At 38.7% G+C, this 12,403-nt stretch overlaps 1 protein-coding gene across 1 annotated transcript; it reads left to right on the top strand.

Moving 5' to 3' along the window:
* Positions 1-101: 101 nt before the first annotated feature.
* Positions 102-10,966, top strand: LOC106923490 (calpain-5-like). The gene is made up of 13 exons (XM_088012588.1): positions 102-1,926; positions 2,606-2,785; positions 3,779-3,910; positions 4,536-4,799; positions 5,842-5,940; positions 6,037-6,227; positions 6,799-6,876; positions 6,966-7,161; positions 7,251-7,373; positions 7,500-7,702; positions 8,025-8,146; positions 8,220-8,353; positions 8,858-10,966. Exons 2-13 carry the CDS (start codon positions 2,630-2,632, stop codon positions 9,038-9,040), a joined length of 1,881 nt encoding a protein of 626 aa, XP_087868714.1. The 5' UTR covers positions 102-1,926; positions 2,606-2,629; the 3' UTR covers positions 9,041-10,966.
* The last annotated feature ends 1,437 nt before the right edge of the window (positions 10,967-12,403 follow it).

The following is a 12,403-nucleotide window of genomic DNA, read 5'->3' on the forward strand; positions in this document are numbered from 1 at the left end:
GTTTAAGTGCTGTATTTACATTTTAACACCATTTTATGCTACAGTTTATTTTTAAGTTTTTTCCTTAAGGTGGACTTTCACAAGCAGGCCTTGTTTAAATCATTACTCACCCGTTTTGTATGTACAAATGTGTCTGACACAGCATTCACACTCATCCTCATGGGCTTTATCGTTGATGTCTCTGTTGTTTCCCGCTAATAATCTTCCAGACCTGATTTAGGACTCCATAGAAAAATATCTTGCCCGAAGCCTTTGCCTCACTGTTGGCTGATAAGGCAGAAATGACTCAAAAAATGTATTGGGTAACACACTGAGTTTTATTATCTGTGCCATTATTTACTGTTTGTTTGTCGACATGCACGCGGAGCCTTTTTATTTATTTTTTTTTCTTTCAATTTTTTTCCGCACAAGTTCTTCTACTTCTACAGAAAAATATTTTGTAGCACTGTAAGTCGCCCCCTGCTGGCTATTTCACAAAATGCCGGTTTAGATGGAAAATTATGAAAATTAAGCTTCTGTCCTGGTAAAACTCAGTCGGAATATATTTAATTCCGACTGACCACTTAAAACTTAAAACTGACCACTTATTAAAAACACAGTTTTAATAAAAAGAAGGAAAATTCATCTTTTGATCCTTCTTAGTCATAGCATTCATAACAACACTCGTCTTAGGATTAAACATGACCCTAAAAAGAGGATCATGTCCAGTTGCTGTGGTGTCAAACTGGACACATAACACACACCCTGTGTAACAAGCCGACACTGTAGGGTTAAATTGCAAAGCAGCAACAAGTACAGCCTTCTTTCACTGTGTAACTTTATTAATTTTTTTCCTGCCTCTCACAGTTTGCATTGGTGAATTTCTCACAACAGAATTTAAATTCTCAAAAGTACTTGCATTCATTGTGTCACTGGCGCACATAAAAAAGCATGTTCTTATATCTTTCAACAAGTTTACTTTTTTCTACATTTTAATTGCTTTTGTCATGTTGATCAAACTGTATCATGCTGTTGAATAGTCTCGACCTGCACAATTTAAGGATAATTTCTTGTAAAAATGCAAAATGCTTGAACAAGTTATCACAATATGTCAATCGTATTGATTTTTTTTCTAAATCTGTGCTGAACTGCACTGCATGTTCAGTTTTCCTTGAGGAGATTGTCTTACCTATGTCCCTTTTGCTACTTTAGTTTTCTTTCTGTTTCCATAGTTTACATCAAAATATCCCTCCAGAGCACACCGCTATTGACAACATGACTAGTCAATTTGATTCTTATCTGAACTCAATGAAAGAAGAACTTGTAATTCTGAGACACTCTCATGTTCCTTGATTCACATATTTAATTTTGAGAGAAGAACTAAGGATATTGAGAAAGAAACTGATCCGTGGTGGTTAGCCTGACCAGATCTCTTCAGGTGGGAGTCACAGTGAAGTTCAGATTGATGGCGCCTGCCCGTTTGTTTCATTCCTACAGTTCAATTTATCAGTGGTGCAAAAAAAGATGAAATTTTTTTTTAAAATGATTTAACATAGTCAAATTTGTGATGCTAATATTATGATTAGAAGATTGAGTTCTGTGTGTTTCTAAACAAGACCAGCAGGTTCCTACCGGTTTTACCTTCAGGGGAGGCGGCAGTGTTTATTTTCTGTTTCCCCTTCCTTAAATACTTTCAGAGATCCAATCAGCCATTTTACATGACATACTCCTACACACTGGTATAAACGCCAGGCCAGTTTTCTGACCCTGCTTTTGGGAACTGATCACAGTAGCAGAGCAGGAAATCTCATTTCATTCAGAGCGAGGCGTGATAGACAGCTGTTTTGTGTTGTGGCTGTGGACTGACATGTAAACACCTGACGTGGAGTTTGAGGGAAGATCGATAGAATCTAAGTTCATCTTCACAAGAATAAGACTTTCTGGTTGGTAAGTGTTGCTTTTGAAATGTTTCTGTTCTTAATTTGTAACTTTAAAGAGCATGTTACACAACCATAAAGAGCAGCGTTTACCGTTTTCTAAACTTCAATCTTTACTTTAAGTACATTTTACTTTCTGTTTCTCTTGTTGTAATAAACATGAACACGTCTTTAAACAAATAGTTTTCCCTGATCTTTATGTTGGTTCACGTACATCCTGGAAACACTGGGAAGTGTAGGTGGCGTCACCTGTAACAGCCAGATAAAAAATAAACTTAATTTCCTGAGACTCATTTTCAATATTGTCTGCTTTAATATTCCAATAAAGAGAAGAAAATGTAAATCTTGACATAAAAATGGTAAACCCAAGGTAAGTGACAATAAACTCTCAATCAATACTGAATGATCAGTTATCAAGTCACCTCACCATTCAGGTATGGAGGTAAAATGTCAGCGATAAGCACATCCAGCGTAATACTTGTGAAGTAGAACCAGCAAAGGTGAAGGTGTCAAATCTTTTCCAATATCATAAATAAAATTTTTCATCTGTCCAGACAAACTCAATGAGTCCACTCAGACTCACTTAGGGTCATGGGTCAGTCTGGAGCAGTACAGCAATCCCACCAAGACTAAATCATTTCTGATTCCTCCCAAATAAAGACCAGAATCCTCTGCTGTCTCATCTGCAGCTGTGAGGCCTCAGCATCTCCACCATGTCTGTCGCTTACAAGGATCAGCTCTACGCTGAGCTGAAGAAGCAGCACAACCAGAACGGGACGCTGTTTGAAGACCCAGAGTTCCCAGCCACCAATTCATCGCTTTATTACACCAAAACCCCTCCTGAAGGTTTGCAGTGGAAACGACCCGGGGTGAGTTTATTACACTCTAGAAATGTTGGAAGTGTTTTATATCTCCATAGATTGTCTTTTTTTTTTTTTACCTTGTTCTAACAAAATATTGTTAGACGATCAAAAACAAAGTATTGTTCTTGATCGTTTCCTATGTTTTTGATGTATTTTGCCTTCTTGTATGAATACTTTCTACAAGTACATTACTTATAGCTGTAATGACAGCTATAAGTCTCTGGGGATTGTCTCCCATGAATCCTACAAAAAATACCCCATACTTTTCCAGATTAAACTTTCCAAAGTTCTCAAGTCCTGTAAGAAAGGAAGGAGAAATAAAGGACAGAAGGATGCTAGGTTGCAAGGACAAGTAGGAGGCATAATAGGAAGGGATGAACAAAAGAAGGAAGAACTGCTAAATACAAAATATAGATTAATTTCTGGAAATACAAACGTCTGCAAGTGTCATTGATTTCTTTTCCTATACTTATGGACAGTCGTAAAATACTGAAATGAAATGTCATACTTTTGCAGACTGTATAGGACATCTTGCTACAGATTCTTAGATGAATTAAGGTCTGGACTTTGATTGAGTCATTGTGAATATATTTTTTTTATCTAAATCTGTCGTCTGGCTGTTTCTTTATCCCAGCCAGCCTGACCAGCTTCTCTGTCCTGCTTAAGATAAACATCCAGTCAGCATGTTGCTACTTCTACCATACTTTACAGTTAGTGGTGGGTTGTAAACCATGTATGATATTTTTTCCCACTTAAAAATCATTTAAATCCCAGTCAAATACTCCTAATTTTGTGGTTGGAATGTGACAAAACGTAAAAAGATCCAAGGGTATGAATACTTCTTCAAAACCCTGTAAATAGATTGTTTTTAGTTGCTGATTTTTATTATTTGGTGATTTATAAAGTTTTGGAAAGTTGTGGTCATCCATTATTTAACAGTTATCAAGGTTGTCATTGATGTATTTATTTAAAAGGTATATAAATCTTTCAATATTTTAGGAAATATGTGAAAACCCACACCTCTTTGTTGAGGGCATCAGCTCTCATGACTTGAACCAGGGAACACAGGGAAATTGCTGGATGGTTGCTGCCTGCGCCTCTCTGGCGTTAAGACGAGATCTCTGGGAGAAGGTGAGTTTACTTAAAATAATTTGTTAAAAGTCTGTTTTAGCACTTCAAAATATTTATATCAGACTATTGTTGTAATTAATAAATCAATAAAGTGTCTGACAAGAAAGTAACTTGATAAAATAACTTATTTGTTTAGGTTTATACACAGATAATTAGAAAATTATACAATCTATTGTATTTTCAACAATCTGCTTAGATTTTTTTTTTTTTTTTGAAAAATATTAAATAGTTTGACTTTAAAACTTGCACATGAAGTGAGACTGGTAGTCTTTGTGGGACTTTGGTAACAATTTGTCCCCAAAACTGTGGTATGCAGTCTTCATTTTGAGAAGTTGACAGAAACGTAACACCAAAGAAGTCCAAGTAGCTTTCAGCAGTGGAATAAGTGGAAGAGAGAAAACTATGTGAATGATCTGTTCCAACAACAATGCTTCTGATTCAGTTTCATTCCTTCATAATATTTCAACACAACTTCTGTTACTGTAAACCATACACTGGTTACCCTTATGACTGCCCATTCTCTAATCCAATATTTAAATTGCTTACTACCATCATACTACGTAAAGATGTCATTCAGGTAAACTGTGACACACTCAGAAAATGTGTTGTCTTTGCATGTTTCCAGGTTATTCCTGACTGGAAGGAGCAGGAGTGGGACTCAAACTACGCTGGGATTTTCCACTTCCGGTTCTGGATCTTTGGTCAGTGGACAGACGTGGTGATAGACGACCGACTGCCGACAGACAAACACGGACGACTCATCAACTGTCATTCAAAACAAAACAATGAGTTCTGGAGCGCCCTGCTGGAGAAAGCCTACGCCAAGTCAGTAAACCAAATCTGTTCTGCAGTATCCTGTACATTCACTGGCAGCCCTGACAAAGCTGCATAAAAAGCATTAAAATATTTGGTAACACTTTATTTGAAGGGGGTTGAATAAGACTGTCATGACACTGTCATAAACATGACATAACACCTGTCATGAACATGAATAAGCCTTCATGAATATTCATGACTGTTGTCATAAAGTGTCATTCAGTAAATTATGACACTTTTAATACAAAGTTGACATTTTTCAAAATGTCTTTGTTGTGACAACTTGACATTAACCAAGAAATCATTACTGATATAAATTTGTTATAAAAGTATTACTGATTGCACTTTTAAAATTAGGTAACTTTATGTTATTAAAGATAAAGTTTAAACAGTTATGATTTCTTGGTTAATGTCAAGTTAATGTCTTGGTTCTATAGTGTCACTAAAAAGCTGTGAAAAATCCAAATTTTAAGCTGAGTACATTTATTTGGTTTGATTAAGAAGTATGCTACTTTTTTTTAACTTGTTCAGTAGTCCATAACTTCATGCAAAGACAAGAGAACATGTCATCTAAACAATACTGTTGTGGCTTATCTTCATTCATTATTTTGCTGAAAGTATTCACTCATTCATTAAATCCAGACACACTTCTAGAAACATTTGTGAATGAATAGATCAGTACTAGGAGCTCAGAGTGGCATCATGACACGATGTCACCTGTGCAAAACCTCGATCTAACTCTGCAATCAGCTGTTGGTTTGTTTCTAAGAAATTAGAAACCACAGCAGCTCAGCCACCAAGTGGTAGGCCATGTGAAATCACGGAGTGGAGTCACTTGATCCAGAGGAACCTGCTGCGCAGAGGTCACACCTTTCTGAGTCAACAGCTACAGATATCCACTTCATGTGGTCATCAGATTAGCTTAGGGACAATGTGTAAAGAGTTTCAAATGGTTTCCAATGTTTACCACCTGCATCCAACAATTGCAACAGCAAACACAATGCAAAGTGTTGGATGCAATGGTCTATACCAGGGGTGTCCAAAGTCGGTCCTGGAGGGCCGGCATCCTGCATGTTTTAGTTCTCTCCCTGGTTTAACGCACCTGGATCAAATGATGGTTCATTAGAAGGCCTAAGGAGAACATTGACATGCTAAAAAGGTTGTTACTAGCACCAGGGAGAGAACACAATGGAATCATCAGCTCCTCCATCAATGTGAGTGACCATCTTTTCCTGCAAGTTTCTTCTGTTTATGTTTCCTCAGAGTCTCTGACTACGTCAAAATGAAACATTTTCTTTGAAATTTCACAGACACAGGAATTTGAACTTGAGTCAAGGACAGATAACGGTCTGGTGCGAGGCCATGCGTACTCGGTAACTGATGTGAAACGAGTGAGTTTGGGTCACGGGCTGCGGACCTACTTCAAGAATGAAACCATTCCACTCATCCGCCTGAGAAATCCCTGGGGTGATTCTGAGTGGACAGGAGCGTGGAGTGACAGGTCAGGAGGGGTCATGTGGTAGTCATTTTCCTACCAGTGAGTTAGGTTTAGCTAGCCCCAATCTTTCAGAGCTTTATTCTTACAAAATAATTTGAAAAGTTGGTATAGTGCATGTTGTACAGTTGCAATCTGGTAGACAAGAATGTCCTTAGTTTAATGTGGCATTTCCATGTTAAAGATTAAGCAGTAGTATTTCCAGAATACTAAAGATATTCAGCGGCTTATATGACAATTAGTTTTACAGTGGAATAAGTGTAAGCAAGAAACTATTTGAGCAATCTGTCAACAACAATGCAACCAATCCAGTTACATTTCTTAGGAATTCTAACTCTTAGAGATTGTGTTAGGAATAATCTAACACAATCTCTGTCACTTGGAAGGAATCACAGATTATGATGTATTTACTCTGTAAAGACACAAATATGAAAGCTATGCATTATTTCTTCCATGTTACAGGGTGACACATGTGAAACAGTTGTTGTCTAAAGTAGAAAGCTTGGAACATTCTCTGTATCTTTTGAAAGTTTCCTGGTAAATAACCACCTTTTTGGCTGTGATTGTTGTTTGTCAGTTCTGAAGAATGGTCAAAGGTCGGTGACACAGAAAGAGGCAACCTCGGCATCACAGTGGCGGACGATGGAGAGTTTTGGTGGGTCGGGGTCTCTGATTACACTCTGATTACATTTAATTTGATTCCTAACTGTTCAGTATTGATGCGCTCTCTGTTTGGATCAACAGGATGTCATTCACAGACTGGTGCAAGAACTTCACTGATGTGGATATTTGCCATCTAATGAACACCTCACTGATCAGCATCCATAAGAACTGGAATAAGGAAGTGAACTTTGGGAAATGGACTCAAAACAGCAACCCCCTGCTGAACCGCTGTGGTGGCTGTACCAACCACAGGGAGACATTTCTGCAGAACCCACAGGTGCTGACGGCTCTGGAGACTCTGTTCCTCCATCTCTGACAGCCTATAGATGATGATAAATAACTAATGCATTTCCCCTTCTCTTCCAGTACTTGTTTGATGTCACCAAAGAATCTGACGAGGTCCTGATTTCACTGCAGCAGAAAGACAGAAGGATCTACAGGAAAGAAGGTCAAGGAGAAAATCTAATCATCGGCTTCACAATCTTAAAGGTAACACAAATCATCCATACAACTCTCTATTGTACAAAAACAAGGACTCTGCTGTTGGTTAAACTACATGCACAGAAATAAACTACATTTGCACTGACAAATGTACAATCTGGAATTCCTTTGCAGGTGGAGGTGAACCGGAAGTATCGTCTGCACAAATATGTGATGCAACAAGAAATGAATGAGTTCAACCACACCAACAGTCGGACAGTGTTCAACAGAATTGAGCTGCCACAGGGCCGATACGTCCTCATCCCGACCACCTACGAGCCTTTCATAGAAGGAGAGTTCATGCTCCGGATTTACACGGACGTGGACTCCGGCTGCCGGTAAGAAACTGATGGCACAGAAAATTCAAATGATTTAAACTAACCTGTGGAAATCTAACATTTTGTCTCTGGTAAACCATCATGTATTTCAAAGCCTTGAGGGAAAACAAAAAATTTTAAAAAGCTGATGAGGACGCTGAATGATGGCTTATATTTTATAGAAGCAATCAGATTTGTGTTTTGGAGAGTAGAGATATTGTCATAAAATCTTCATTGAGATCTGCCTGGTCTAAAACATCAAATATGTTTTAGTCAGACTGGCTGCCTTTTGATTGAGGTCAGAATATTAAGAAACATGTTTTCTATCCATGTCTTCCCTCAGGGAGCTGGTGAAGGACAAACCACAGATTAAATGTTGGACTCCGCTTTTTGGATATCCTCAACTTGTTACTCACATATATGTGGACAGAGCTGAGATCGGTCAGCAAGGAGACCAGGCGGAGGGTAAGACGATGTTTTTTCAAACGAGTCCTGCTCATTTATAATTCACAGAAATAAAACTAAATGCATCTTTTAGGCATAAACCCATATGTGATAATTTCCTGCGAGAGCCAATCAGTGAAGTCCACCAAGAAGAACTCTTTGACGCCGGTTTTTGAATTTAGCGCCATTTTCTACAGGAAGAAGGTCGCAGAGCCTCTAACAGTGCAGGTAAGTTGAAAGATCAGTGACACTGATTCGTCTCAGATGGATTGGTGGGGCTGAGGAAAAAAAAGACTTTAAATGAAAACAAAACAGTCAGATTTCTCTAAACAACATAAATCGTAACTTGTAAGGCTGTCTATATTGTCATTTAAATAAACTAAATGCTAATGGAACTTTTGTAAGGAAAATTAAAACATGTGTACAAAAGTATTGACAAGCCTGGCAAAGATGTGTAAAACCCCCAGAAATAGGTATTTGGTTTATGTAACAATAATGCTTCCAGCACATCACGGTGGTAAAATAATATATAGTTATTATATATTCAAAAAAACTGTAGACCAGGGAAGGAAGGGCTAAACATGCAACACCTGTACTACAGCACAGTATATCACTTTTACACGTAATTAAAAAACACTGTACATTAATTGCAGCCTGGGCAAAAGTTTCTATTCTAACACATCAAATCACCTCCTGTGTTATTTGCTACTGAACCCGTCTGGTATTTTCCAGTTGTGGAGCGATGACCTTGGATCGGACAAATTTTTGGGAGAAGTCTTGCTGTACGGGAGGCCTGATGACGTGTCTCACACTCAGCACCTCCAGCTGAAGAATAAAGGCAGTAAGAAGGCCAACAATATGCCCGGCAAAATCATCCTAATGATTGAGACTTCAAACGAGCTGACGGCCTTCTAATGAGTCGGCGCCTTCTTCAATATTTGACCCTTTCATGCATGAATGATGATCCTTTGCATCAGAATTTTTTTCTATTTTTTTTATTTTTATTTTCTTAAGGCATAAAAAATGGTAGGAAAAAATTTTTTGTAAAAAAAAAATTTTTTTTTTTTTTTTATTTATTTTTTTTTTAGGTGATCAATTATAATTTTCTCCAAATACAAAGTTGTTATTTGAAAAATACAACAGCAGTATTATTCTTAAGGGGCTATCGGATGTCACAATATTTTTTTTTACCTGCAGGAGTCGGCTATAGCAGAAGGAGGGACCGGGTCGGTTGGCATGCTTTTTTTGTCTGTCGGCCATATTGGATTTTACAAAAATAATTTCTTACATTTGCAGCTGATGGCCAGTAGTTGATAGTGTATTTTATGAAACATTAGTGTCCACTTCAGTGGTCTGTGTGCATTTATAACATAAATCCACAAGAAGCACAAGAAAATGGCTTTTATATAGCTGTCCACTGCAGTGACCACTATGCATGAAAGGGTTAAAACATATAGTATCTTTGTGTGTTGTCAATGAACCAAAACAGCTCAAGCACTGCTCATGTTGAGTTAATTTTTAGAAAATTAGAAGGAAACAAGATGCTTCTGACCAGATTTTGGGTTAATCTTTGATTTCTTATTATTCTTATTATACTTGGGGGACCTACCTTTTAATATCAGAGCAAGATGTAGAGAAACTGTGGAGAAAGATGAAGTACCACCTTCTGTATAGAATCAGACATGGAAAATCAACATTTAGCTTTATATTGTGCAAATCCAGAACTCAACCCAGAACAACTGGAATTAACATTTAGTTTTATACTTCACTAATCTTACCAAACGTGGAGAACCAACATCTGTTTTTATCAGAACAAGAATCCAGAGAAACTGCTAGTTTATATAGACGACTTCTTCTTACTCTTATTAAACAGGGGACCTATATGTAGTTTTATACTTTTTAACTTTTGTCTTTTGGTTTTGTTGTTGGTGTTTCCTTCCAATTCAGCTTGAACTGCCTTGTTGCTGAAAATGTGATTTAAAAATTACTTTACCTTCTTTTTATAAACATGTTCTAGTTTGACTGCTATGTATTTTTGTTTTTGGAAATTAATTTCTTCATGAAACTATACTGTGAGCAAAATTGAAGTAACTGTCAGTGACTGTTACATGCCTGCCAGGCTGTTTGCTTCTCTTTTCCCTCCCCCTTTGTCTTTTCACGGGTACTAGGGAAAGCTGGTGTCAATCTCCCCTGATTGATCCTCGTCAACCATGGGCCAATCAGCATCCAGGGTGGCCTTATTTAAGCAGCCCAGCTGGGGAGAACTGCCTTTGTTACCTGACGCATGTCTTGTTGCTCTTTGTGTGAAGGTTTGTGGTGGGAGTTCGAGGGCGAGGTAAGTTTGGGGTACCCTGTACATTTCATCACGTAGGTGTTTTTTCTGTTAGATACACTAGGTAAGTAGGTGGGTGCCACCCATGTAAAGTTTTGGTGGAAACTTTTGTTAGATTAGATAGGCAGGGTTTTTGTTTTCTTTTTTCTTTAGCACAGACGGTAGTTAGGCCCTGTTTTGTTTTATTTTCTTTGATTTGGCACCACCTAACCGCCCCTTTCTCCCCCACAATTTGTGTGAGCCTTCTGGGATTTTTGTTATCAATAAATCCCTCCTTTTTACAACATTCACCTGGACTCTGTCAAATTTTTGTGGCTGTCGTGTTACTCCCCTCCTCACAAAGGGGGAGACCGTAACAGTGACATTAAAACTTGATGCAAATACGCCATTATTCATAAAAAAAATTATCACGCATCATCGGTTGTGTAGCTTTTACCAACAAAGCAGGTGGTGCTTTGTTGGTAAAATTATGCAGGCATGACAACTTAAAAATAAATGTATTCTCCAGACTCTTGTTTTTCCTCTTCTTTTTATTTTCAGTCCAGTTCCCAAACTGCAATATTTTGTATTTTTACACTCAAGACACAGCCATGCACGATTCAAAGTTCAAAAAGTCTATTGCTTCAACCACAGTTAAAAATAGTTTATCCAAAACCTCATTTCTCTCCCCCGATTCTTGCTTGTCCTTTTTTTTTTAAAATTTATTTTCAAAGACAGGGAAAGGTCTGCCGAGGTACGCCGGATAGATCAGCAGTTTTACAAAGCTAGACAATAAGAGTAATATAATTTAAAAAGTAACATTTTTTGTCTTTGTTCCATTCTCTTGATACACATTAATAGAGGAATTTTTCACACCACGTGTACAGGTTTACACATTCAGAAGATGGGAATGTACAGGAGCAACCACAGAAAAGAGTGGGAAGGGGATGACGGGGGGCAGGTGTGGGTGGGCACGTCAGTGGCGTCTCCTGTCCCGAAGTTCACCTTTGTGCTCATAGTTCAGACCTGTACAAGGGTTAGAAAGGCCAGAACGTCCCAGGGCCGGGGAGGTTTTCCGACAGGCCACACGCAGCGACACTGAGGAAGAGGATGAAGAGGAGGAGGTCAGCCGCGCTCGGCCTGGACTGACTGTGTGGGCCTGCACACAGAGAGCCGGGATCAGCGGCTCGCTCCACAGGTGAAGAACTGTCTGCTATAGAGCCCCCTCCCCAAAAAAGAAAAAAAAAAAATCTGAGAGAGGCAGAGATGGCATGTAGGTTGGACTTTCTCTGTTTTTTGGTTGTTTTTCTGTTTTCTTGTTTTTTTCAATTGCCAGGGTGCAGAACATTTATCGGTACCATACGAGTCACCTGAATTATCAGCTTAAGTTGCACAGTTCTGAAAAACAGACGGGGAGGGCAGGGGGAGAGGACCTGCCATATTTACATACATTTCCTAACAATCCCAGCCTATGCGTTTCGGGAGATAACAGTGTACAGTTTGTTTTCACATGCATGGAATCTGCTGCGTCCTCAGGTCTGTCGCCTCTCCTGCATCTTCTGTACAGAGGAGGTACAATGTTTCTGAGCAGCTACCCTGCACCTCAAAGGTAAGGTGGAAAACAGGAGTGAGGCATCTTTTAGTGCAGATTGAGGCAGCCCCCTATCATCATCACACAAACAGACCCACACACACACACACACACAGGGGAGCTACAATGCCGGTAACAAATGTGCATCCACTCGTCATCGGCAGGAACGTCGTCGGTTTTGGTCGTTTATTCACTTCATTCTTTCTGTAGCCACTAACAAGGTTCTGACAGAACTCATGTCCTGCCATAGGTCTGGTTTCTAAAATATGGCCTGGGGCTGGACAATATGATTAAAAATCGTTCTACCATAAGAATGTCATCAGTTGACATCGTTAGTTTGTTTGTTTTCGTTATCTAAAATAATGTCAGACTGTTG

Source organism: Poecilia mexicana, unplaced genomic scaffold (assembly GCF_051168715.1).
Source record: "Poecilia mexicana isolate PSO_F unplaced genomic scaffold, ASM5116871v1 scaffold_14, whole genome shotgun sequence".
Classification (NCBI taxonomy): domain Eukaryota; kingdom Metazoa; phylum Chordata; class Actinopteri; order Cyprinodontiformes; family Poeciliidae; genus Poecilia; species Poecilia mexicana.